The following is a 27904-nucleotide window of genomic DNA, read 5'->3' as shown; positions in this document are numbered from 1 at the left end:
ACACCACTGAAGAGAGTGACCCTCCTCCCACCACAGCTTCTCAGTGAGTGTGGCATTTCATGGACCCTTCTCCCATGATGTAATGCTGAGTGGCCCGGTGTTGTGTAGATAACTACACTGTGGTCAGGTCATGACTGCATCAGCCATGTCATATCCAGAAGATGCCACCTCTAACACTCTGCCCCAACCTTTGCTTTCTCTCTAGCTCATTCTCTGCAGTGTCCCTGAGTCGTGGGGAGGAGGCTATACGTTCTACACATAAGCGCTTCACAAGTCCCAGTCTCTGCACTTTATTCAGTCTCTGTGTTACCCACCATCCACTGCAGAAAGGGGCTTCTCTGATGCAGGCCCAAAGCATCACTAATCTGTAGATATCGAGATTAAGTATTTAGAAGCCAGTTTGCCTTGCAGCTCTCATCACTCACCTTTAGCTCTGTAAAAGTTGCTCCACTGAAGTCAGATATCTATCATTTATTGTTAGACTAGCATAGTATAAGTCATCCCTGGACTTATACAGACTTCTGTGTAAGACATCCATTAGAATGATAACATTGACTTTTGTGCTTTAGTGTTGTAAGCAAATTCTTTACAGGATAGTATTGCCTTGTGTCCAGTGATCAACACAGATCTTAGAGTATTTTAGAAACTCATACTTGAAGGTGTTGTTAGCTGCTTTTACTCTTTACTTTTTGGCAGGCCCATCACCCAGCTCCCAAATAAATACACATGGAGACTTATTATTACATACGAATGCCTGGCCTTAGCTTGCCTTGATTCTTTGCCAGCTTTTCGTAACTTAAATTATCCTGTATACTTTTTTGCCTCTGGGCTTTTACCTTTTTCTATTTTTGTATTTCTTTCTTTACTTTTATCCATGGCTTGCTGGGTGACTGGGTGACTGGGTGACTGGCCCCTGGAGTGTTTCTCTCCTCCTCTTTCTCGCTCCTCATTCTTGTCCTAGATTTCTCCTCCTGTTATTCTCTCTGCCTGCCAGCCCTGCCTTGCTATTGACCATTCAGCTTTTTATTAGACTGATCCGGTGTTTTAGACAGGCACAGTAACACAGCTTCACAGAGTTATACAAATGCAACATCAAAGATTGCAACACATCTTTGCACCATTAAACAAACATTCCACAGCAGAGACAAATGCGATATGTCTTTAACTAATACTCTGCAGCATGAAGGAAGGTATTCAAGACATAGAATGACTAGGATTGCATCTGTCGTCTTGAGAGGTAAACTAGTATGCTCAACACACACTGAACAAGGATGAGTAGCACTGTACTTGCCTCCTAGGGGCATATGCTGTGTAGTACATAGACCTACGTAGACTGACGGCATTGGCCTGTCAAGACAGACACACACAGAATGCTATGAAAATCTAAAGGGAGGAGACCTGGATCCTCGCTGAAGGGAGTTCAGGATAATAGTTGGAAACATTCCTTTATTTTCCATCTGTCTGTTTGTCTGTGTGTCTGTCTGTCTATTTACCAACTCTCTTTCCATTTATTTTTGATAGGGTTTCACTATTTAGTCTTGATTGGTCAGAGATTAACTAGGTAGACCAGAGATCCTCTCCCTCCTGAGTGTGGAGATTAAAGTTGTGTCCAACTAAGCCCAGCTAAAACCATTTTTTTAAAATCATGGATTCTGTTTCACTTTGCTTCTTCAGCAGACTCGGTAGGTTGCAGACAGTCTGATGTCTGTGAATACAGTATCATGATATCCTAGTTAGTATTTTTGTCAACTTGACAAAATTTAGAGTCATTTGGAAAGAAGAACTCTCAATTGAGAAAATTCCCCCGTAAGACTGGTGTAGAGGCAAGTCTTGATTAATGATTGATGTGGGAGGGCTCAGCCCACTGTGGGTAGTGCCAGCACTGGGCGGGTATCCTGAGTTACATAAAAGCAGGCTGGGTAAGCCCTGAGGAGCAAAGCAGCAGCATTCTTCCCAAGGCTTCTGCTTCAGCTCCTACCTTGAGTTCTTGCCCTCACTTCCCTCAGTGATGGGCTGCTACCTGGAAATAGAAGATGCAGTAAACCTTTTGCTCCTCCAGTTGCTTTTGCTTATGGTGTCTTATCACAGCAATAGAAAAGTAAGTAAGACACGTGGGCTTTGGAACGCAGCACTGAAAGTCACTGTCCCTGTACTGCATGGACGAAGCTCTTGTGGCCTCTTGCACATGCTTACAGTTCTTTTGTTCTGCATCCATGGGTATTGTGCCAGCTACCATCACGCTTGCATCCACATTCTCTTTCCTCTGATTGGCTATGGGCCTTAACACAGATAAAGTGAGCTCGCATCAGCTTTGAATTTCCTGAGATACCTTTCCTGGGAATAACAGGTAGGATAAAGGTCACTAAGGCAGTAATGGCCCCCTTTATCATTGAAGGGTGTGTGTACTTCCTCATAGACAGGCACATAGTTTTAAAGGGTCCTTACCGCCTGTAAAAGGCCTACTAAGTTCTTGATAATATGCCTTTGCTTTGCATATTTTGCCTCAAATCCTCAGGAGGATCCTACAATGTAAATGCTATTTTACCTACTTTATGGAAGAGGAGAGATTAGCTCTGCCTAGGTTCTGTCCACTGTCCAGTTGGTCTGTCTGTAGGTAGGGGGAAAGAGCTGGGGTTCATGAAGGTTCCCTGTTCCTGCTGGAAACCAGTTATTTGAAGCATAGAGGGGAAATGACTATTGTTTTGATTAGGGCTGTTCTTGAGGTACAAACTGCTTTGTTCAGCATGGGGTGGTTCTGGGCCTCAAACCCCGGTCATGGCAGCTCCGTGAGTATAGCACTGCCGAGCTGTCCTCAGCCCATCTTCTGCAGTGCTGGCTTCTCTTCAGGAGTTCAACGAGAAGTTGGGAGGAGTTTGTCACAGTCCCAGCGTCGCTCATTTGACCATGCTGGGCCCTGTGGAAAATAGATTAGCGGACGCTTCTCTAAAGAAGTTACCCCGTGTAATTAAAGACGTAGACAGTCAGGAACTGCATCTTATGCCTGGCCCATGTGTGCTGCAGTAAATGGCTATGCTGTCTAGTCCGCTATAATTTGAAACAACTCCATGATAATTCAATTTAACGTCTCCATTCACTTACAGCAAGTCTGACTTTTACAACGATCTGGCTTGCCGCCAGATTATCACAAGAGATTTGGAAATTATCTCATAACAAAGTTAATTTTAATTTGTTGTTAAGTATATGCCACTAAAGGAACTTAAGAGTCTCAGGCTAATTCCACGCTTGAGCGTTAGAATTTGTGTCAGGAGACAGCGATGAAACGAGGGTGCCTCAGACACAGCAGGACAGTCATGCCTTCGTGAAGGCTCTCAGGCTGAATGACTGGAGGTCAGAGTGAGTGGTGCTCATGTCTTTATTAAATTTCTGTATTGTTGAGGTCATTTTCCTTGAGAAAAGTTGGGGTTTTTAAAAAGCAGCCGAGGAGTAGTTTTCAGATGGCTGTGCTACTCAGCTGCTTTTAGTGTGTCACACGAGGCTGTTTGTTAGGCCACACCTTTCCTGCAGCGTGTCAGCCAGTCTAGGCAACAGTGACAGCAAGGACTTTTCCAGAGGCCAAACCTCCATGTCAGCTTCCATCGTCATCACTGGCTAAGTCAGCGTGTTGCGGAGAGTAAGCTATTTACTGAACAGCCAGGTGTCCAAGGAGGGAGTTCATAACTAACAAAATAAACTGTATTTTCTCTAAATATGTTTCTTTTATTTTTCTTCTGGAGAGCATAGACGCTAAATCAGACTTCTAAAGCATTTTTTATGAATGTTTTTGGTGATCAAGCCCAGGTCCTCGTGAGTGTGAAACAGTCACTGACCGCCTAGCTACCCTTCCAGCTCCTCGGCTCTGTCAGGCTCTTCAGGCTTGCTTTCATGGCTTTAGAGCAAATACTGTCAAGTATTAAATTTGTACCAGTAAGAAACTGGCAACGGTGGTAAAGTGCCTAATTCAGCCTCACAGAACATTGAAACAGCATGTGGCTTTCTTTTTTTATTTCCCTGTGAATGAATGACTCCCTGAATTTCTCATAAAAGAGATTTTATTGGTGTTCCTTGTGCTGTGTGTTGGCTTAAAAGCCCAGCACTGCCCGGGGATCATTGTAGCCTGTCCTGTGTATTGACCTCGTCTACATTTTTCTAAAGCCTTATCGGATACTCGGGAAGCATGCTTTGGACACCTGTGCCTCAGTCACAGTATGCGGCATCATTTAAAAGCGAGGAGAGGCGCGCTGGCTTCCGTCCCTCTCTCTTGGCTGGAGGAACAGACATTTAGCAAAGCCGTGGGAATGGTGGACGGGGAGTTGCAGTGTGAATACTCTGGAAGGGTGGAGGTCACCCAAGTCCCCAGGAACCAGATGCTTGGAGCTGGTTATACGAGGTTGAGGTGAGCTGCTTAGGCAATCTCACACTTGTAACCGCAGCACTCTGAAGGCTGGGACAGGAGGATTGCCATGAGTTTGAGGGGAGCTGGGGCTATCTAGTGAGTTCTAGGTCAGCTGCGCTACACTGTATCAAAAAGTACAGCAAACAGAAAGAATTGAGCTGACAGGGAAAGAGAGCATCCCCAAAAACCTTCGCATCCACTCACTTCTGTATTTCATTCTTCCTTTCCTGTGGTTTTCCCAGTCTCCCACATCCCCTTAGCACATAGTTAATTTTTTTCATTCTATAACTGTTCAGCTCATTTGTAGCCATTTCAGACTTTTTTTCTATCAGAACTCTAAAGATGGCTGCTCCTAGACCCGAGATAGCAAAGCCAGCAAGAGCCTTGGGAGAAAACAGTTCCATCGTGGCTAGAAATCATTATTATTTCTCAAGAGATATTTAATCACAATCTTCTTGATCTGCGGTGATCAAACTCGATAAGGGAGATGAGTAAGAGGTAGAAGAAAATCACTCAGTGAGGCCTCAGATGCCAGTATTTTCCCCCTTACTTGAGAAGCCACTGCCACTGTCAGGTAGGTCGTGGTCCCTGAATGGCTATTGGCATTGCAAACATTCTGCAGCTTCAGTGGACATTAAATGGAAATGGATTTTTGTGGAGGTTGGGGATGTTGCTCAGTGGTAGGACACATGCTTAGCGTGTCTAAATTCTCGTGCTCTTGTCTTAGTTAGGGTTCTACCACTGTGATAAAAACAGCGTAACCAAAAGCAACTTGGGAGAAAAGGTTTTTATCTACTTACAGCTCTCAGATCATGCTCCACCACTTAGGGAAGTCAGGGCAGGAACTTGGAGGCAGGAACTGAAACAGAAGCCTTAGAACACTGCTTACTGGCTTGCTCAGATCGCTTTCTTATAGGATCCAGGGCCACCATCCCAGGGTTGCATGGCCTACAGTCATTAATCAAGAAAATGTACTACAGACTCGCCTAGAGGCCGACTGGTGGGGAGCGTTTTCTCAGTTGAGGTTCCCTCTTCCCAGGTATGTCTAGGTTTGTCCTAAGTTAATATAAAACTGACCTCTCCCAAAAGAAGCTCCTCTCCCAAAAGAAGATAAAAAGGAATTGACTTACATTTGTGCTAACAGGAGAAACTAAGGTTAAAGATGTTATAAATACCATTGACTATTATCCAATACTGATTTTTAGAAAAATAACACTCCAGCAGAGATCAAATTAAGGTAGTTCCTCCCCTTGTAAAAGTATGTTTCTCCCTCACTTTGCCTGGACACCTGCCTCTGGGTTAGCTCTACTGGCATCCAGAACATCCTGTTACTTGTTACGTTGCCTGGATGAGCCTGGCGGGGCCGGCGTGAAAGGCACTGCTCGTGCTCAGGTGCTGCACAAATAAAAGTCGAGTTTGTAACCGCGCCCCTGAATTTGTAGTTGTCCATCACCAGGTGACGTTGAGGAAGGGTAGGTATCTTCCCTGGTGTCCAGGTGTGGTTGGATTACCTGCTGTCCTTGGGCCTCACTGCTGGAGATGGCCTGGTGTCCACACCTCACTTCCTGCTGTGACCTGGAACACCCATCTCTCTCATTCCTTTGTTTGTATCTCTGGTTAGAGCCTCAAAGCACTGACTAAGCCAGACAGGCTCTGAACTGGGCTGTTCCGTGTGGACTGTGTGTTCCATCTCTTTCAATAACAGTGGGCAGGACTCCCCTGTGGCTTATATAACACACCATCCTCTTGACAGAGTTGTGTGTAATGCTTCTTATAATGGAGTTTACAGGAAGGAAGGTACCACAAAACTGATGTAGGATTTGGGGCCTTAAGCAGTCCATCCACATCCCCGGTACCTGACCTCAGACACCTTGGCAGATTTGAGTCTCGGTTTCCAAGTTAAAGCTTTAAACTTTTCCCATTCTTGATCTTTTTTTACAAAGAAATTCTGACATGACTTGATAGGTTTATAAACTAGACATTTACCGATAACAAATCCGTCAGAAAATTTATTTTAAAACAATTCTTGATATACATAAACAATTGATATACATAGAATTTTCCCGTTTATTAAAGATGAAAGCAGATTTGTTTACCAATGAGATCGGCATGATTGTTTTTACCCAGAGAGTTAAATCTTGGCTCAACATTGGATTCTGTAGGAAGCAGAACATCTTCAGTGTTTTTCAGAGTTGATGACTTTGTGGTTTTAATCATTGTCAGTGTGCAGAATTCCGTGTCACAGAACTACAGAGCATAAAACAGCAGATGTTTAGAAGTATTTACTTCACAAACTGTTGGAAATTCTGTTCTAATCTAAACCAAAGTTCATTTAATGATCTTTAAATGAAACTCAAGCCAGCAACCCCAGCATCAGCTTGTACAGTCAAACGTTTTAACACAGTGCAGTTCAAGATACACTGACTTGATACATGCTGAGCAGTGGTGGTTGGAACAGTCAGAGTCTTTGTTTTCCAGCCCCAGGAAGATACCTTAGTTTTTAAAGTACTTTTTGTTGCCGCGATGACCACCATGACCAAAAGCAGCTTTGAGGTGGGGGGGGAGGGTTTATTTTATCTTATAGCTCATAGAGGGATCTTCTAGATCACTGAGGGAAGCTAGGGCAGAACTCAAGCGAGGACCGCGGAGAAAAGCTGCTCACTGACTTGTTCCCAGACGCATGTTCAGCTACCCTTCTTTATAACACAGACTTGCTTGCCTTGGGTTTGTATTGCTCATGGTGGGTGGGACCTTCCTACATCAATTACCAATCAAGAGAATGCCAACAGATGTGTCCACAAGCTAGTCTGATGGAGGCATTCTTCAAATGAGAATGCCGACAGATGTGTCCACAGGCTAGTCTGATGGAGGCATTCTTCAAATGAGATTCGCCTTTCCTGGATGTGTCAAATTGACAGCTGAGATCAGCTGTCACACAATACAGACAGGAAGATCAGATTTTAGATTTCCAGTACACACATAAAAAGCCAGGTGTGGTAACATGTGTCTGTAATCCATGTACTGGGTTGTCAGAAGCAGGAGGATCCCTGGAGCTTGCTGCCAGCCTAATTGGTAATAAGGAAGATGTCAGCCTAATTGGTGAGCTCCAGGTTTAATAAGGAAGATGCCTGACACTAATATCTGGTCTGCATGCGCGCGCACACACACACACACACACACACACACACACACACACACACCCTGCATGCACATGAACACACACATAAACTCTCACATACAGAAAACCTACGTCTTCTTTAAGCCATACTTCTGTAAGAGCAGAAGACTTGGTGTGATGGTAAAATAAACAAATCAAATACTGCCCTGTAGTCTCTGTTCTGAGTCAGGCCATTTCAGCATGGCGTGATGGCACATGTTGTATGAAGTCCATGTGTTGTATGTTCGGGACCCCAGGTGGGGTGCTGAGCCATGGTTTAAGAAGCTGTGTCTTGGGCACGGCCACCTATAGGACTGTGTCTGATCTTTGTTGCCTCCCAATGATGGGTCTTACCAGGAGCCCTTCCTGCATTTCAGAACAGAGCCACTGGCAAAGGAAGAGGCAGCTGATGTTTGAAAAAGCTGCAGGTCTGGCTGCAGCACTTCCTGTCTTACAGATTGATGGTGTCTAGCTGTTCTGCTGATGTCATTGTGCATCTGTGTTTCAAAGTGAGTGCAACAAGGGAGGAGGGTGGTTTTTATCTAGCAAGAGCTCATTACCCCTTGAGGGATGAAGGGTAGGCTCCTGGCTTACTCTCCTTTGATGGCTTCATTGGGAGAAAACAAATGACCATGTCATCCTATCGAGAATTCCACTTTCTCTTTGACATATAAATAAACAGCCTCCCGCATTGGTTTATTTATTTATTTTTACTATTAGCTTTTAAAGACCACATTGCCATGTTGCTTTACCATGTTTTGACCTTCATTTTTGGATGGGAAGGAAAAGAAACAATAAATAGGTCTCTAGATGTTATTATATAGGAAATGAAGGGCTCTTAACTACAGATACCACTAGAAACGAGAGTCCTCTCAAGTCTGCTAGATGAGCAGATAAAGCAGACCACACCATAAGGGAGGAGGACAGGGGCTAAATTGATTCAACGTTTATCCATCCATGAAAAGAAAGCATTAGAATGCCCTCTTCTCTCTTCTCCCCTTTATCTGTCAGAATGTAGGTAGTAATGAGTTCATTTGATTGTTTTCATTTGACATGCACATCAACCTACAGAACCCATAATATAAAAATGTTAGGCATTGGCCCTTAAGAGCTTCTAGATTCTTATTAGAGTTGTGCCAAGGCAAAAGTGTAATTGGCAACTGGTCCCAAGTAGTGTGTGTTCTTCCCCTTCCTCGTCTTGATGCTCCGGTTTCTGAAGCCTGGCATCGAGGCTCCTTTTATCTTCCAGTTGTTTTTCCCATCTAACTGCCAGAATCAATTCGTCATTAGCCAAACATGACTTGAGCAGTGGGTTTCCAAGTCTATGCCAGGCAGGTACATCGATGTAGGCACAGTTTAGGAAAAAAGTCTCTCACTGCTCTGTTGCTAGGTTACTAAACCCTGAAGTACTGAACCCTGAACATACCATCTATGCTGCAGATTTGTTATTTATGGTTGCAAGCAGCTGCTGCTCATATTTTGGAGGGTAAACAATGGGGTGCAAAATGAATAAGACCAAATCGTTAGACACAGCACCTCATCACATAACTACAAGCAGATGTCTAGGACACGCTTGGTGAAGGAGACTGATTTGAAGTTACTGTTTGTGCTCAGGGAGTTGGAGGCTACCTTTGCAGAGCTGCGGTGGTAACTCAGTCACGAGCGTGAGCCCTGGAGTAAGAGCTAGATGGCGAGGCTGTGGTGGCTGCTGCAGTCGGTGCTCCTGGGCTAGAGGCAGGATGAGCAGCATCAGTTTTGGATACAGGGTCTTTAAAGTTTCCCCCATTTATTCTTCCCACTGAAATTTCTCCTTTGTTTGTATTTTTAATCATATGGGCAATTTTTTAAATAGAAAAGCCCTTATTCAGAGAATATGTTTACCAAATTGTATAATTATATCAACATTTGATGACTTTAAACAGTCTGGGATAGTGATTTTGTTTAGCTATTCCTCTCATAAAAGATTTTAAAGCTGAAATTACGTTTTCTCATTCTACACACTTCTAACCAGCATATAAGGTAACATGTTTGTTAGCTTCCTACGTTTTGCAAAGATCTATAGTGTCAGACTCATTGAAAGCATCTCTGGCCCTCAGAATTTTATAAACGACACCAAAAGTTCACAATACAAAACAATTGTATAGATGATACCCCAAGGCTGTGTATAATTATATTCTAAATGAGAGTTAAATACTAACTCCAAATGGTGGGTGGGGATAGAAAGATAAGTGCAGACGTTTAGCAACATGGAAGGTGATGAATGGGTCCAGTAGACCCATACTGAGCCGGTTCATAGATCCATACTGATGACATAAGGGAAAAGGAAGTGCTGTGGCCTAGAGTGGCATTTCCTAGAGATACTAAGATGTGTTCTGGCCTTTGAGGGGTGGGCAGGCTTGGTGGAGTTAAGGGGATTGCTGAGAACACGGGCTTTTGTAGCAAGACACTACGCTTGTGCATCAAGGCAGCTGTAAAACCTAGATGGGATAGCATATGTGTTTGGACAACCTTCGGTCCTATGACAAGGAATTAAGCTTGCTCTTGGAAGAAATTCATTTATTACTTTTTGAGAAAGATGCATTTAATTATGCACATGTGTGTTTCTGTTTGGGATTTATGCTGTGTGCAGGTACCTCCAGAGGCTAGAGGCATCAGATCCCCATTGATGCTAGCAACCAAACTCAGATCCTCTGCAGCAGGCTCTTAGTCACTGAGCCATCTCTGTAGCCCTTACTGCACTTTAGTACATGTTCTAAGCTAAGTTCTATCAGAAACCGAGCTTAGCGTGAGGTGATAGCATGTGACTGTTGACTATAACCCAGCACTCAGGAAACTGAGGCAGAGGATGGCAAGTTGGAGACCAGCCTTGGTTATGCAGCAAGACTCTACCTTTAAAAACAAAACACAAGAAACAAGAAATGCCACAAACTGTGCCACTCAAGGAGTCTTGTACTTCCTGTTTCTGGAAATAATAGACAGATGAATAAAACTATTTGGGAACAAAAGCTGCTTTGCCCATTTGCTGGCTCTGAGGTGGGTGACCATCATTGGCTCCAGCCTTTTGGGAAGGTTTGCTTACACCCAACGTCGGGCAAAGGCGAGGCAGGAGAATCCTTTTCTGTGCAAAGTGGGGTGGCAGCAGACACACAGGTGGGAGACACAACAGCCCGTTGTTGCCTGGCACTTTGAAGACTTGTTGAGTTTCTTTCCTCTCCCAGTCAGAGCTTCCGACATAGCAGGAAAATGCAGAGATGGGGCCACCTTCAAAGGACTACTGCCCTCAGTGTGTCTGCTAGACTGGCATGACTGAGGAGCACCACAGTGATGCAATCCAGGCTTTCTCCGGAAATGTGCAGGCCGGTGGTGAACGGAGGGTAGAGTGCTGAGGGAGAAGGGCACTTGGGGAGACCCATGTGATGGGTGCTGGTTATTCTGAAACAGCAGGAGGAAGCGGTCGTGGTTGAACAAGTCCAAGTGAGAGTTAGTAATCCAAATCCCCTGCACACAGTATTCTCATCTGTAGTTCCTGGAACCTGGCCGTTGTTAGCCTGAGGATGTGGCTCGCTTCCGAGTCCGTACTTCTTAAAGTCTTTACCCTGGAAGCGTTGTGAATATTGGTGGGTATGAAGCCAGAGGAAGGCCTTAATTTATCTGTGCCATGGAAAGTTGATAAGGTTCTTAGGAATTTATGGGAAGCAGATTTTTTTTAGTAAAAGTTTGAATCATTTTCTGATGTTTTCAGAACTGCCCCCCTGACATCCATTGGCCATGACTATGCAGTTTTCCCTCTCTGAGGCAAAGCAAAATATAAACAAAGGAAGACAGTATCGTGAAAACTGAAGTTTGAGGGCCAGGTCTGGAGATGATCTGTAAATACTAATTTTAATTTGTATCCTAATTTTTAAAAGAGCATTTTCATTGATATCTTGGAATTAGAAACATTTTGTCTTATTTTTTTTTTCCAATCTGGGGTGGTAATAACAGGGATGAAATAGAACTAGGGGACAGGGTGGTGGCAGTCTCCATAGCGCAGCAATAATAACAGCTTGCCCGGTGTATGTCTGTCACTTTTTAGGCATATCTATATAGCCACTGCAGATGAGCTATTGGTAATTCTCCAGATACCGCTCAGGACAAGGTCTAGCTGGACTAGAACGCTGAGATCCTCATTTCACTTCTTCAAGACCTCTCTGGTAGAATAGTCACTCACTGAACCCAGGGTTGAGTGCTCTGTTTCAGGTGAAGCCTCCTCGTTTCCAGTGAGGACTGCTTATAGCCAAGCGTGTCTTGATGCTACACTGGGCCTTCCAGCTGTGTTGTGGAGTCCTCTTGAGCTTGTCCCAGGGTCTCTTTCTGTAAGTACATGCTGTGGACCAGTAGGAGAGAACACCATGCACACAAACAAGAGAACTTCAAGTAGGGGACGTTGGATAGATTCAGAATGACTACTTCAGTCCGTCACAATTTCTGGCACCATTTACAAGGTCATCATGGCTTGAGACCTTTAACCCTACATGTTCTTCAGTAGCTCTTCAGTGGCCAGATAAGAGCATCCAAACTAAAGGGGAGCATCACTTCTCTTTGTCCTCTCTGGCCACAGTGATCAAAGATGAACCGCAGATGCAATGAAAAGACCCTTCAGCCCAGAGTTACGGTTAACTGTGGTGACAGGGCCAGCTGACCCGCTCTAGGGCATAGCCATCACTCTGGGACTTTTTCTCGTCCTCTCGGATCTGTTCTCCAGGCTTCTTATAACAGTGACTGTGCAAAATGGCTTTTTGGCTGAATGCTGCAAAATCAGTGTAGTTTCCCAAAGCCTTACACTTTCCTGGAGAAAAATAGGAAAGAAAATTGAGATACTCAAAAAACAAAACCCAGCTTAGTAGGTGGAAGGGTCTGGCTTATGTTACCTGAAAATGATGTTTATCATTTAATCTCCTGAAAATGTCTCCTTAAGCCTTTCTCTGCTATAGTAAACCAAGGACTTAAATTCCAGCGAGAACAGTCGAAATCTTTGATCTATTAGATGGGTCCATCTTGGAAGTGCTTCAGCTCATGTATTGGTTCTTATTAACAATGGGTGATACATGTGGGAGGCTGGATATCTTATTTTGAATCTCTGGACCCTAGAGGAAGGTGGACAATAAAACATGTTGTCAAAAAAACAAAAAAGGTCAGAATAATAGCACATTTCTCAGGACAGATTAGGGCCAAAAGCTTTGAAAATTCTTCACTAGTCCTCTTCTGTCTTTGAGGGGAGAAATATACTGAACATTTTCAGTTCTCTGTGATGACCCAGATGAACATTTTGAACTTTGATCATTGGTGTTATGGTGAAGATGTCACTGTCCACTAAAGTAAAGAAGATAGGGTTGAAGGCAGATTCCCTTCCTTAAAATGATTATGAGCCATATCTCTGAGAAAAGAAATTTCCAAGCTATTTTGTTCATTGGCCATTGATTTACCCACTGTTGGCCTGCCAGTGTGGTGCACAGAATACAGAGAGAAATTCCTCAGACAGGCTGTAATCCTGGGAATCCCTTGGTGAAAGAGACAGATGCATAAGTTGGTAAGAACAAGCTTCATGCTCACTGGAGCTGAGACCAAGTGTCGCTTTCTGACCTGTGGTGTGTTTGCACACAGCCTTTGCCTGTAGAGCTTTGGGACATGCTACACACAGACTGGCGACCCCCAACCCAGCATAACAGAAACAGTTGGTGTAATGGCTGGTTGTGTGTGTCAGCTTGACACAGCTAGAGTCATCAGAGAGGAAGGAGCCTCAATTGAGGAAATGCCTCCATGAGATCCATTTTCTCAATTAGTGATCAATGGAAGAGCCTAGCCCATGGCGGGTGTTGCCATCCGTGGGCTTATGGTCCTGGCTTTTATAAGAAAGCAGACTGAGCAAGCCAGGGGAAGCAAGCCACTAAGCAGCACCCCTCCGTGGCCTCAGCATCAGCTCCTGCCTCCAGGTTTCAGTCCTGCTTGAGTTCCTGTTCTGACTTCCTCCAGTGATTAACTATGATCTGGAAGCATAAGCCAAATGAACCCCTTCCTCCCCAGTGAGCTTTTTGGTCATGGTGTTTCATCTCAGTAGTAGAAACCCTAATTGAGACACCTGGTACTGGGTCACGCGCTTCTCCTGCAGAGAGGGTGCTCTCCCACTGAACTCTTCATGTTGGGTCAGCCTGCTAACGTTAGTTTACTAGAACCAATAACCTGCCACAGCTTACTGACCCTCTGTTTATTCTTTCCAGTTTTCTTCACCAATGTCCCATTAATAGTGAGGACTGTGACAATAGGTACTTACTTGGTTGGTTTCTCCATGCCAGGCAGGTATCCTCTTAGGTGCTTGCCATAGGTCATCCTTTTGTCTCCATTCACAAGGCCTGATCTCATCATACAGGTGAGACCCAAGACGTGCTGAAGTGAGGAAGTTGCCTACACGTCCTTTCCCACAAGGCCCTGGGTGTAATTTCCTAGCTCATTAGGATGGTGTCTCTGTGACAGAAACGTCTTCCCATCCACGAGGAGGTTTTACCTGTTAAATTCTCCAAGCTTTCAGGGCCCTTCCAGATCATAAACAGTAAGAGAAAGTATAAAGGTTCCAGAAGGTAGGGTTTGAGGTAGCCGAGGCTTTCCTGTAGAAGTGTGTGTCTCAGTGAGCAGCCGTCTGCCCTGCAGTCTGGGTTTCGTGAGCCACTAGCCCTCCCAGACTCCACACATAGTTGGATGTAAGGCTGAGATCTCCGAACGAGCTCTTAGGTCAGAGGGGGCACCAGCCTCTTGTGGGAGCATTCCGTGTATTTTGGTTCAGACACTAGAAGGAAGAGGGGAAGTTATTTCAGGAGGGAAGACGTAAGAGGTGTGTTTATATTTTTATTTATATTTATTTTTACATATGTATTTATATTTATAAAGAAACTGCAATTCAAGATTTTAGGGTCTTTTCAGTGTCCCTACTTTATTTAAAAGTGTTACTAATTCTGGCCATCTTAAATATATCCATTCTGAAATATCAATACCAAATTAAGTTTTCAAATAAAATCCATGTAGTCCTTTGTTGTATCCAAGGTATGAAGACTTGTTTGTTTCTGGTTCCTGCTTGTTTGATTGAATTGTTTTAAGATTCATTTTATTTTTGTGTATGTGTGAGTGAGAGAGAGCGGGGAGAGGATAGAGTTTGTGTGTGTACCACGTGCGTAGGTGGGGGAGGGGCTGTAGAGCTCAGAGGGAGTTGGATCTTCTGGAGCCAGAGTTATAGGCAGTTGTAGGCCACCCAATACAGAAACTAGGAGCAGAATTTGGGACTTCTGCAGGACTAACTTTGAGAGTTCACGCTACTGTAGGTGTGTGGTTTTAATCAAGAGCTCTTTGGCTGGCTGCCTTCCCAGAAGTCATGCTCCTGCTCACAGACTTCAGTTTATCTATACAGGTAACACAGCAATAGAGTTAGGGGGCACACGCTAGTGGCACAGAGTTCTTGTCCTGAGCTCGAAGGACGGTCGTTACGCAGCTTTTCCTAACCAGTTCCCTACAAGAAGCGTTCTAAGAATTAATTTTGTTTATGAAAGCCAGAATAGAGAAAGGGGAAAGGAGCTGAGGTTTGTTCTGTTTTTCAGTTTTTGCACATTGAAGCCATAACCTGGACATAAGCCAGCCATTATCAGAAGTAATTTTACTACCCTGTACAATTCTAAGAAATCCAAGCTTACAGGCATCTGCTAATGAAGAAAGTGGTTTTTTGATTGATTGTTTGTTTGTAGGAAGGAGGCCACTTATTGGTTCCCAGCCACTTAGCCCCGAAATAATCACACAGAAACTGTATTAATTAATTCACTGCTTGGCCTATTAGCTCAGGCTTCTTATTAACTCTTTCTTACATCTTAATTAGCCCATAATTCTTATCTGTGTTAGCCACATCAGCGAGGCATTCTCATCTTGCTTCCTCTGTGTTTGGATGACGACTGCAGACTGACCATTACCTCTTCCCAGAATTCTCCTTTTCTCATCGCCCCACCTCTGCTTCCTGCCTGGTTGCCCACCTATACTTTCTGCCTGGCTACTGGCCAATCAGCATGTTATTAAAACACAAGTGACAGGGTATAGACCATTGTCCCACAGCAAAAACAGAAGTCAGAATCCACGTGTCTTGGGAGTTAATAGCATAGTGCCAATCACCGTGATGCCACATGAGTGTGAGGGGAGAGGTGAGAATGTTCTTTGATGCTAACAGAAGATTTGACTTCCAGATACCTTCATGTCAAACGTGACATCTTTATGTATTTTTAGCAATCACGATGATGTGAAAAGGTGTTAACAGTAGCTCAGGGATAGCAAAGCTTCAAGATTAGAAATCACTTTTAAGTTTCCTTTCGTCTCCCCCCAAGTGGGCTTTTGTGTTAGCACTCATTACTGGGAGATACAGCAGATGTGCAGACAGACTGATTAGTTGTATGTATATATATATATATATATATATATATTGTGTGTGTGTGTGTGTCTGTGTCTGTGTGTCTGTGTGTGTGTGTTTTTTAAGGCGCTTGGATGCTGACTCTTCAGTGAGAGAGGAGCTTCTAGATGCTGTCTTGTCTTGCTTTTCCTTTTTAATTAAAAATACAAAAGGGACCACTTCACCCTGGTCTATTCATAATGCAACTACATCCTTTTCTTAATTGCTGACTTCATAGCCCTCTGTGTGCCCATTGCAATCAGAGTTTGGTTTCTTTCCAGTCCTGCAGGCCTCGTGTGGGCCTTTATATCCATGTTCTTTCTGGCCTAGGCTTTCTTTATGGATTTTACCATTTTTTTATTTATTTATTTTCCAGATGTGTTTTTCTTCACAAGAAAATTGTCTTTAATATTTTTATCCAAAATGGAAAGGTCTCTGGTTAACTAGTGGGAGACAAGGTTACCTATAACATTGCATAATCCAAAATCTTTTTTGTTTAAACAAAGGATTCATTTATTTCTTTGATTTTCCTCAAAAATAAAATTTTTCTTGCTTCATTTTTGAGTTTTATGGAAGTGATTTTTAAAGTGAAAGCCCGCCTTTCCTATTTAATAGGGCTGAATTATGCGGTATGTGGTAGGGGTGCATATGGACAGAACTTCCCACGCTATACCATGAGTTAGTGTGGAGTAATAATCACGCTCCTTAGGATGTTGCAAGAGGCGTGGAAAGACAGGGAAGGGATGCGCACACACGGTCACACATCTTTAAAGTCCTTCATAAAAAATTGAATTAGGTTTATAGATTTGCTGATGCATTTTATAAAAAAAAATGGGGAAATGGTCTCTAAAGATGACATTGGATTAGGTTAGTCCGTGGTATTGTGGTTTTCACGTTGTGAGGACATTGCGCATGTTATGTCGGCTCCAGTCATCTGAGGAGAAGTACACACAAAGCCATAAGCAGTTGTTTTGGCTCTGTTTTCTGAGCTGTCTGATGGGCCTGTCTCATAGATTCTTTAGCTTGAAAACAAACCAGCCTGTGAGTCAGTGTTAGAAGTGTCCATCAGACTTCAAAGAGATGCTTCAGTTCAGCTCCCACCCTGTGATGTGCAACTTCAAGCAGTAGCGTGCTGTTAATAGCGAGAGGTGGAAATGTGGGCTCTGCAGGCGTGTGCACCCTGAGCCTTGCCTCAGAGGCGTAAATGAGTAGGCCAGGTGGGGGTTGGGGAAGAACCCCAGCCAGCTAAAGGAGACAGGGAAGCTGAAAGGAAGCCAGTGTTTCTGGGAAGGGGACAAACCGAAGGGGAGTTTTCGCGAGCAGGTGATTCTGGCAGTCTTCCGGGGAGACATTTCTGCAAGTTTGTGCAGAAGGAAGTCTTAAGTTGAATTCAAGTTGAGTGAGAGAATTGTAAGTGGAGATGAAACCTTGACGTGACATGCTAGGATGAAAGATTGTGCAGTTCAAAGGTGATTTAATGATGACTCCTTAGTTGTGGTCTGGTCTCAACCCCAGCACCTCTCTAGACTCACTTGCTCAAAGTGGAGCCAGGTGCCCTTGTGGTAAACTCCCTGTTGGCTCTGTACTTAATCTGCAGTAGCTGGACCACAATGCTGCAAAACTGGTCTAATGACCGGTTTCAGTGATCATTTGTATCCTATGGGGGCAGAGGGGAAAATCGTATCTCATCTTGCTTACAACTGTGTGCTTGGTGCCTACCAATCACGGTGTATTACTAAGGAGTTTTCGATTAACAGCCGCTAATTAAATGATTGAATGATTGGACAAGCGCTTATGACATAGTCAGAACTTTTCCTCGGTGATCTGGGCTAGGAATTGGAGATCTGCCCCTCAAATGATTCCATCACCACCAACGGAGTGATCTTAATAAAATAGCTGTAAACCTTGAAAGTGTCACTTTTAAAATCAAATTAATGCTACAAGCTATATAATATATTTAAAAAAATAAACTCTACACTGATGCTGGCGAGGGAGTGCTTACTGAGTGGCCGTTTATCAAAACACAATGAGCTGGATGTGGCGGTGCATGCCCATAGTCCGAGCCACATGAGAGGCTGAAATGAAGATCTCTTAAGCCCAGGAGTTCACGGTTTCTCGCCCTTTCTCCCTCACTTCTTCCCCCTCCCCTTCCCCTTTCCCTTTTTCTCTCTCTCCCCACTCTCTGTGATATTACATGATATAATGTATGCTAAATATATAAGTAATTAAACTGAAACTTCCTATGGAATCGTGTGAATTGGATACAGATTGTGCTCGTACCTATTAACCTGACCCTCACTCCAGTATTGAATAACAGAGACATTCTTTTAAGAAGCATCTTACATTGTCTTAAATTATCTCATCTTTGTTAGCCTGAAGCAACATGTTCTTTTCCATATCACTAACTTTTTACACCCAAGTAAAATTTTAATTGAAGCCCAGCTTTTACGAATGAGGAGCGTCATGAAATGCTTCTCTGGGTCAGAAGGTTTGTTCCTGTCAGATTCTGATATGAATCTCTCCGCGCCTCTGGTTACAGCTTCCACTGGTTTCAGTGACTTGAAATCATTGAAGGTTCTAATGTTCCTGACTCATTCCCAGGAGAATAATACGTTCACGCGTGTTTTAGTGCCGCACAATGGTTCTGTTTTGTTGCTAGTCACCAACACTCTCTTAAGTGTCTAATTTGTAAAATAATTGTCACGGATATGTATCTAAGGACAAACGTAGCATATGCAGGGTTAGCTCTGTTCTGCTTTCACCCACGTGGGCAGGCGTGTGGCTTCAGTCTCTACATAAGAAGCATGAAATTTCAAATGTGAACTTAGACTGGAAAACAAAACAAACTGAGGTGAATGGGGAAGGGTAGGATGTTGTCTCTCAGTTCTCAGGACTCCTGGGTGATTGGCCTAATTCCTTTCCATTTCTTTCTCCTGTTTTCGCTTCGTCGGTTCTGAAGAGGTGACAAGAGGCAAGGACAGGTTCCTGTTTGAGTGGTTTGTCTCCCTGTGCCTGTGTGAGGCAGACTGCTTGTAGATTTCCTATTTGGAAAGGAAGGGGCTTCCCTCCCCACCTGTGACCTTCCCCTTTGCTGGCAAGCTGAGGATGGAGGAGATGCCGGCCTGAGAAAGGGCTCACAGAAACCGGAAACCATGCAGCGTGGGCAGCTAGAACTCCAGCTGCCATGAGCCAGGGAGGGTTTCTCACCTGCTCTCTCCTACCTGTAGAGACCAGTCCCATCTCTTGTTTCAGTGCTGATTCTTCAGAAACTGGACGAGGTAGGCAGAGTGGGTAACCGTGTTACTAGTCTAATAGTCTCACAAGAAGCCCTCCTGCGATGACGATTCCAGCTGTGTTAAGCTGGATGGAGTTGGTCAGCCCCACCTTCTTGAGGCTCTTCACAAAGCATCAGCCCTGCAGCCTCTTCCTGCCTTGACCCCTCTGGAGCAAGCGCACAGGCCTGCTCTGTCTTTCCCCAGCTCAGTTCCTGTTCATCTGCTCCCCACATCTGTATGCTGTCGCTGTGTTCTCAGACTGGTCAGTTTCTACCTCGCCTTGTGACGGCACAGAAATCTCACTTCCTCTGTCTAGTCGCTGCCCCCACCCAGTCAGAATTTGACGGCTTTTGGATTCTGCGTTCTACCACATCCCTTACTGTGTGTGTATATCCTTTTTCATTGTCAGAAGCACGTCACTGTCAGGATCCTGAGGCGTATAGTTGTTTCAAAGGCAGAACTGCTAAGTCATAAAATAGCTCCTGTGCATGTGTATTAGTACGTACACCCATAGACCTAGATCTCATAGAGCCTTAGATGAAAATGGTGTGTGAAGGAGGTGTGAGCATCAACTCTCTAAGAATCAGAGTGTCATGATTTGTAATATTTCTGTAAGCAGTCTTATACTTTCTTCTAATGGCCCTTAATAAGAGACTCATCTGAGGGATTATATACAGATAACATATGTCATAGTATTTATTGTCATATATATGTATATGTTATCACTGTAGTATTTATTGCAGTCATTATTTGCATGATCATTATATTTACATTTAATTTCATTTATTAAATTAATCAGGATGTTGGGAAAATGCTCTTTGCTGAGGTTTTATGGCTTAAATGATGTGATTTCTATTGATGTCCTTTGCATTCTAAGAAGGGCCTAGGGTCCAGCAGTTTTGCTGAAAAGTGAGGCTTGCACTGTGCTTTGGTAACACCATCTGGGAGACTTGACAGGCTCAATTGTTCGTAGCAGAAATGGTGGGATGTGGGATGTGGGTGTTGGTGGGAGTTGAAAAAGAACGGTGCTGTGTTGGTGCTGCCAAGGGCTCGAGAGGTCAGGGTTATGTTGGTAAGGGGTGTGGAAGGGGGGATTTCAACAGACAGCTTCGAGATTGTAGCCCCTCGTTTACAGCACTGGAAGGGCTGGGTAAGACTGGTGGAAATGCAGAAAGAACAAAACAAAATGAAAATATCAGCGCACACTGGGCACAGCAAACCCTGAGAATCCGGGGCAGCTCCTATCAGTGTTGCAGGGAAGGGCATCTCACTCTAATAGAACGGGGATTAGCTCTGAGTGACCTATTCATTAACAGTCCTTATGCCTATACGAGAGACCAGTTGGCACACAGAGGCCAAGCCTGGAATTAGACAACTAACTGAGCGGTGTTTTTCTCTCTCTCCTTACGTTTTCTCCTCAGTCCTTAAAACAGTGAGAGCTAAGCCAAAAGCGAACACAAGGAAGCCTAATTCTCAACTCTAGTAACTAGACTCCAAATTCATAGCCTACTCCAGATGCGTAGCCTACTCCGGATGCATAGTCTAGTCAGGATGCATACCCTAGTCCGGAAGCGTAGCCTAGTCCGGACGCGTAGCCTAGTCCGGATGTGTAGCCTACTCCGGATGTGTAGCCTACTCCGGATGTGTAGCCTACTCCGGATGTGTAGCCTACTCCGGATGTGTAGCCTACTCCGGATGTGTAGCCTACTCCGGATGCATAGCCTAGTCCGGACGTGTAGCCTAGTCCCGAAGCATAGCCTAGTCCGGATGCGTAGCCTACTCCGGATGTGTAGCCTACTCCAGATGCCTAGCCTAGTCCGGACGCGTAGCCTAGTCTAGATGCGTAGCCAGATGGGTAGCCTACTCCGGATGCGTATCCTTCTCCGGATGCGTAGCTTACTCCGGATGTGTAGCCTACTCCAGATGCAGAGCCTACTCCGGATGCAGAGCTTACTCCAGGCCTGTAGTCTACTCCAGATGATGCATAGCCTATTCCAGATGTGTAGCCTAGTCTAGATGAATAACCTAGTATATGTTTCAGTCTGAGGAGGAAAATGGTCTCCTGAAACCAAGAAAACTTTTGAGCCCTGGCCTGCAGGGAGGGATGGCAAAGAGTTTCACTGTGGCTCTTCCTAGTGTTTTATTTATTCTAGACATTTTGAGGTTTCAGAACATCAGCAAGTCTGTAAGCCCGGGGTGCCCAGTCAGTGGTTCTCATTTCCTTGAAAAATATAGACATTCTACATCTCTTTGAAAATGCTCCTTCCCAACATGCATTGTGTGTGGCAGGCCTTCCTAGGTTGTTTCTCAGCAGGGATTGAGAGGGGATGGCCACACTATACCAAGTGTGGAATTGGGCTGTGCAATCCCCCACCCAGCATGGAGCAATCCCAGGCATGGAGTCTCCCCTTCTCATCCAGCTTTCTCTGCTTACAGGTGCACGCACTGTGACCAACGCAACGACGAAGTGGATTTCCTTTGAGAAGAAGAAAAATGTCCCCGTGTCTGTAGAGATGATTTGCAGTTCAGCCCGGCTGAAGCTGACCGAATGAGACTATGGGCTGTGCCTCTGCCAAGCATGTTGCTACTGTTCAAAATGAAGAGGAGGCTCAGAAAGGGAAGAACTACCAGAACGGAGATGTGTTTGGCGGTGAGTGCTCGCACACTTTGCTCTTGGCCTGGCAGTCCCAGGCCTTTCACTTTGGTGGCAGTGAGTAACCTGACTGATTCTTGTCTTCCGCCGGGTCAGAGTGGCGGCGAGACTTGAGTGAAATCAACACAGATCTTTTTTTCCTATTGTCGGTTTATATCATGTGTACTTAGGGAGGCTCGGGAGGGAGGATCACAGAGGTGTTTATACAAGAGTTCACATTCAACCTAAAGAACCGAAGAGGTTTCGTCAGTTTACATCAGGCAGTGCTGTGTGTGTTCTGGTGGGTGACAACTGAAAATACAAGCTGGGAGTGGAGTGAGTGGAGGCTTGTAAATGAGAATGTGGGTGTGTTGTAGGGCTAATAGCGTGAATCCATATTAAAACATATAACGAAGAGTAGTTATTGTGTTCCTAGTACAAAAGTCACACAAATCACAGTTTCGTGGCCTCTTCTCTTCCCCTCCTCCCCCCAAAAAAGCAGCCTTTAAAAGTGAATATGCTCCACATAGAAACTCAGCTTCCAGAAGCTCTGGGAGTCTGGGTCTTCATTACTTGGGGGGACCAGTGGAGTAGGGTGGTGTTTGCCGCTGCTTCAGTAGCCTGTAGACTCTGGACCCAGAGACTCTTTCCCCGTCCATATGCACCAAGCCTAGGTCACTTACTGGATTTTGAGCTTCTTGACCTTGGGTTTGTCTTTTGAAAAATCAATTTTTGCTCTGATGGAATGTGAATACCTATATACAATTCAAGCTAGTACAGGGCATCTTTAACAGCTTTTGCTAAATGACTTCAATAGTAATATCTACTGACTGAAAATATAAATAAAAACAGTTCTTTTATTTCTAAAAATCTCTTGCTGGAAAAGGACTCTCACTGAGAAATGTCTCATCCCCCAGTCATCCTCAAATGATGCTGTCACTTGGACAACAGTTTTGTGTGTGTGTGTGTGTGTGTGTGTGTACGCACGCACGCACACACACAAGCATGCAGATGAGTACGTGTGTATAATTCAGAGGGCAACCTTGGATTATTTATCCCCAAACATAGTCTACCTTGTTTTTTTTTTTGAGACAGGATCTCTTTGACTGAACAAGACCCAGGGACCCGGCTCATCTCCATCTCTCCAGTGTTGGAATTACACTGGCCTCTTTGTATGAGTTCTGGGGAACAGACTCAGGTCTTTGTCATATAAAGCAAGCTCTAAACTGACTGAACCGTCTCCCAGCCCTGGAATTTGAGCCATTGTAATGATTGTTCTGGAGCTGCAATTTCTACTGTTCTATTAAAATGTATTCTCATGAATGAGAAGTTCTGTTCCTGTGACAAATTTGCCTCTTGTGGTGACTATCTGGAGGATTTAGAAATGTAAGGGAGTAATGGATATTTGAGCATCTTAACAAAGCCAGACACCAGCTCACTGGAACTGCAGATAGTGGGAAAGCAGCTAATTGTAACTGGAGTCATTATTGTAACCCTTAACTGCTAAGAGAAAATGATCCACCATCAGGATTTGTTTAAACTAGCCTCTGTGTGATGGTCTGTCATGATCAGTTTTGTAAGGGAGCTACCTCAGATGGAGCTGCCACCATATGTCAACACCGGGAGGCATTTGCGTTCATTTTCGTGTTGAATTTTCACAACAATCCTGTGAAATATGTGCTGTCTCAATTTGCATATGTAGAGGCTGAATCACAAAAAGCTGACTGCTTCAAAGCCTCCTGGCTATTCAGCATCAGCATCCGCATCCTGGGGCCCTGGGTCACCTCTTCATCCCTTGCCTTTCCCTAGTGTATGGCTGCTTCCCATCGCTGTCTACTGTTTAAGGCCTTTCGCTAAGCATCATGGAGATTACAGAGGTAAATATCCCACAGATCTTGCTGTCCACAGATCTTGCTGTCTTTTACAAGGATAGGGAAGTGTTGTGAGGCAGAATAAGTCAAATATCAGAAGATACCTGTCATGGTAAGATTCAGGCATGGACTGTCTTAACTTTAAAGGCAGAATCAGGATGAATTCTTTGCAGAAGTGGCATGCAAACCTGGCCTGGAAGAATCTAAACTTGCCGGGTAAGAGTTCAGGAGAGAACTAGATGAGAAAAGGCTGGAGGTAGTGGCAGACATACTCAGAGTTTTGAAGACTCCAGTTTGAATGGAGAATAAAATGCAGGTGAAGAAATCCAAGTCAAGGTTAAATTATAGGAAAAATAATATCAAATAACAATCTTTAGAAATAAAATCTTAGACTGCAAGGACAAAATTTTGTTTTTGTTTCCTTTCTTTTTTTTTTTTCTGAGACAGGGTTTCTCTGTAGCTTTTTGGTTCCTGTCCTGGATCTAGCTCTTCTAGACCATGCTGGCCTCAAACTCACAGAGATCCGCCTGCCTCTGCCTCCCGAGTGCTGGGTTTAAAGGCGTGCGCCACCACCGCCCGGCTCAAGGACAAAATTTTGTGATGTCAGTATAGAGTATTTATATTCTGTGCCGCCTAGCCATCTTTTTCCTTGTTGAGTTGCAGCTTGCACATGCATGAAGACTGTGTTTCTTTAGTGTACCGAGTGTGTTTCTTAGAAGTTAGCATTTGCTCGCCAGCTGTTGCTGGGTAGACTCTCAGTCTCAGGGTTGTGCAACAGGCAGTGTGGCTTTGCTTGCTGGGTCAGCTGGGATGCTGCTTTACTCATCTCTCATCTTCCTGGTCCTACACACCTTGAGCCACTGAAGGCAAACCATCCCTTCTAAGAACAAGAGTATGAACCACCCATAACTGGGTCCTAAGGATAGATGCGCATGTATGCCACATTTCACGAGTCAAAGCAGGTGACAGGCCCAAGGTGAAGATGGACAAAAGGACGTGCCTGACCACACTGCAAGCGTGCAAGGATATACATGCAATGAGCAGCTAGAATTTGGGTAATGAGACTGTCCCAGGTCTGCCTAGTCCTCTATGGCTCTATGCGTCCTTGTGGTCCAAATATAGGAAGTGTAGTTAAAGACTCTGCTGAGGTGGCCTTTGTTTGTTTCTTTGTTGTTTTTTAATTACCCTAATACTCATTGAAATTTTATTTCCCCCAGTATTTACTATCTTGTTAGTTTTTTTTAACATAAACATTTGCAAGTTTGTGGTACAATGTTAATTAAAGCAAGAATATAACTAGTCATGAAAGATTCTTTTTTTTTTTTTAAACCCTACCAGAGTCTGACAGTAGAATTCCAGAAATTCAGTATTGAAGAAAGGGCTGTTACTGAATGCTGTAGTTTAAATTTGACAAGATACATCCTTGTTTCTCTACTTAAATTAAGTTGCAGGGCAAAGCCCCTGTCCCAGTATTCTCACAGATAGTACAAGGTTCCCGGTTTTGAGACAAGGTTTCTCAGTAGCTTTGGAGCCTGTCCTGGAACTAGCTCTATAGACCAGGCTGGCCTTGAACTCACAGAGAGCACCGCCTCCCGAGTGCTATGATTAAAGGTGTGCGCCACCACCATCAGGCTCTCTTGCAGTTTCAAGGTTCTCTTATTGTACAGTACACAGCCTCAAACTCCGTCCCACCTCATGGTACTGATGTGTTATTTCTCACCGTTTGGTGGATCCCTGGGACCTGGCTGCTGTCCTCCCCACGCCCAGTCACACAGCTTCACTTAGCGAGGATCTTCCGTGAGCTCTACTGTCCAGGAAGTCCTCAAGCCTCTGCTGCAGACCTCTCTTTACACATGGTTGTCTAACTTTTCAAATGGTGCGTCTCGTCCACGTGAGGAAGGTGAGGCTGCCGAGTGAATTTTCTCCTACTTTCTTCTCCTCAAATCTTTTTGTTTTCCAAAGGTAAACTGCTGCCTGAGCTGTTTCTAAGGTCTCAGGAAAGCGTCTCTTTTGTTTTGGTGTTTAAAGTAAGTCGTATATTTGTTGATAAGTCTAATCTCTCTTATCAGTTGGTTAGCAAGCTGTGGGCAGAAAGTGCACACTCTTCAGAGGACCCAGGTTTCCAGAGAACCTAGGAGCCGGATGCAGAGGGGATACCCAGAGGTCAAGTTGAACACTGACCGTACCAGCCCCCTTTTGTAACGAAACTGGCTCTAAGTGCTGCTAAGTCTGGTTTAAGGAGCACCTGATGTTTAAACAGAGGCGGGTAGATGTAGTAAAAATTTTTGGTTGCCATTGTAAGATCAAAAGCTGGCAAGCGAGTCAGGAACCTGGCGGCTGTCTTTATGTGGACTTAAATATCCTCTCATTCTTGGCGGTACATAAAGTAACAACATGAAGCGTGTGTGTGCGTGGGGGGGGGGGAGGGAGGGAGATACTCTTACACCAGTCTATGACCTGTCTAAAACTCTGTAGGGACCAATTTCTCAGGGCAGTGGTGAAGATTAAATGATAAAATTCTTCCTGATGTATTTACAAGTGCAGATCAGTGGGAGGCAAAGTAATAATTCATTGTGTATCCCTCATAACGTTGATTGTACAAAGTGAAGCTTCATTAAGGACACTTTGCTCCTGCAGTAATTACAGAGAGGAGAATGTGTATTTGTGTGGTACAGTAGCCATTGGCTGCACGTGGCTCTGGTATGTGGGTGATGTCGCTAGGCCCAAGATGCTTGTACATTTTGGACAAAATGAAGAATTACTGTAGAAAGTAATATAAAATAGCCCATTAAAAATTCTACTATTGCTCACATGTTAAAATGATGATTTGGGTCTTCCAGATTAAGTAGACTGCATTATTAAAATTATGTGCACCTGCTTACTTTTCATGCAGCCACTAGAAATACCAAGAGTCCAGGCCAGGAGTGGTGGCACACTTTAATCTCAGCACTCGGGAAGCAGAGGAAGACAAATCTCTCAAGTTTGAGGCCAGCCTGGTCTACAGAGTGAGTTCCAGGACCTGCCAGAACTACCTAGTGAGAGCCTGTATCCAAAAACACAACAACCACACAGCCAGAATCTTAAAGCTGGAGGTGTCTAGGGGGACTTGGATAGGGCTAGGTTATGGTTGTGGAAGCTAAGAACTCAGAAAGCTAAACACCAAAAGATCTGATAATCCAGTCAAAAAGTGGACATATGAAATAAACAGTTGTTTCTCAAATATATCACTTGTTTTCTATGTGTGGATTACCTTTTTTAAAAAGACACTAACAAAGGAAGAGGGAGTATTGGGAGCTGGGGGTGGTATAAGTGTGGGTGTGAAGGGTTCATTAAAATCAAAATACTTTATACACATGTATAAAACTACCATGAAACTCACTCTTTCATATATTACTATACATTATTAATAGTAAAAAGAAACACAGGTGGCCAGTATATAAAAACATGCTTTTTTGTAAAAAATTGCAGTCTGCTTGGGTGCTAAAGCCTTTGAGAGGCAACACTCTTCTGCCTGAGGGAAGCTGTTTCTGGAGACTTGACAGTATTTAATTAATTCAGTTTTTTTTTTTTTAAACTGCTTGTGCCATACCAGGTAGCTAATGATAGTTGAGTTTCTCCAGTGTGCTGGGCACCATACTAGGCACATGACACCTGTAGAATCTTACTTCATCTTCAAAAAATGCCTGCAAGAAAACAGGGCCTCTAATGTGATCTACTGTCCAGTGATCACACACACACAGAGACAGACAGACCGACAGACAACCTGTCCTCTCTGTGGATTCCATGATCATTATTAAAATGAGGAAACCAAGGCCCTTATCCAGAGTCACACAGCCATTGATTTTCTAATCTGGAACTCTGGCCCTCAGTTCCCATTATCACAGGGTTACTGGCAGAGCCCTGGGGTGGGGGGGGTGTCCCCCGCAGTTCCCTTTAGGTACTCAGTTGTCCTCCAGGAGTCTTGTCAAGTTTTTTCAGCTGCTTGGATCCCTCTGGCTGCAGTGAAGTGAGCTCGGCCCTGTGCAAGGCAGAAGAGAAGCTGCTGGTGCTTCTGGCAGCTTCCAGTGTTCTGTGTGTCGCTCTGGAGCTGCAGCAAGGCTTGCTTGGAGCTAGGGGAGTCTAAG

At 44.3% G+C, this 27904-nt stretch overlaps 1 protein-coding gene across 4 annotated transcripts in view; it reads left to right on the top strand.

Annotated features, from left to right (window-relative positions):
- C10H1orf21 (chromosome 10 C1orf21 homolog) overlaps nt 1-27904 on the top strand; it is a 196568-nt gene that overhangs the window by 65045 nt on the left and 103619 nt on the right. For all 4 annotated transcript variants that reach the window (XM_075988221.1, XM_075988223.1, XM_075988222.1 and 1 more), the window contains exon 2: nt 21714-21927. In XM_075988221.1, coding sequence (XP_075844336.1) covers nt 21834-21927 — 94 coding nt within the window. In that variant the 5' untranslated portion in view covers nt 21714-21833. The remainder of the gene's footprint in view (nt 1-21713; nt 21928-27904) is intronic.

The sequence above is a fragment of the Microtus pennsylvanicus genome, chromosome 10, assembly GCF_037038515.1.
Source record: "Microtus pennsylvanicus isolate mMicPen1 chromosome 10, mMicPen1.hap1, whole genome shotgun sequence".
NCBI classification, from domain to species: domain Eukaryota; kingdom Metazoa; phylum Chordata; class Mammalia; order Rodentia; family Cricetidae; genus Microtus; species Microtus pennsylvanicus.
This window is presented reverse-complemented; position numbering and strand designations above follow the sequence as displayed.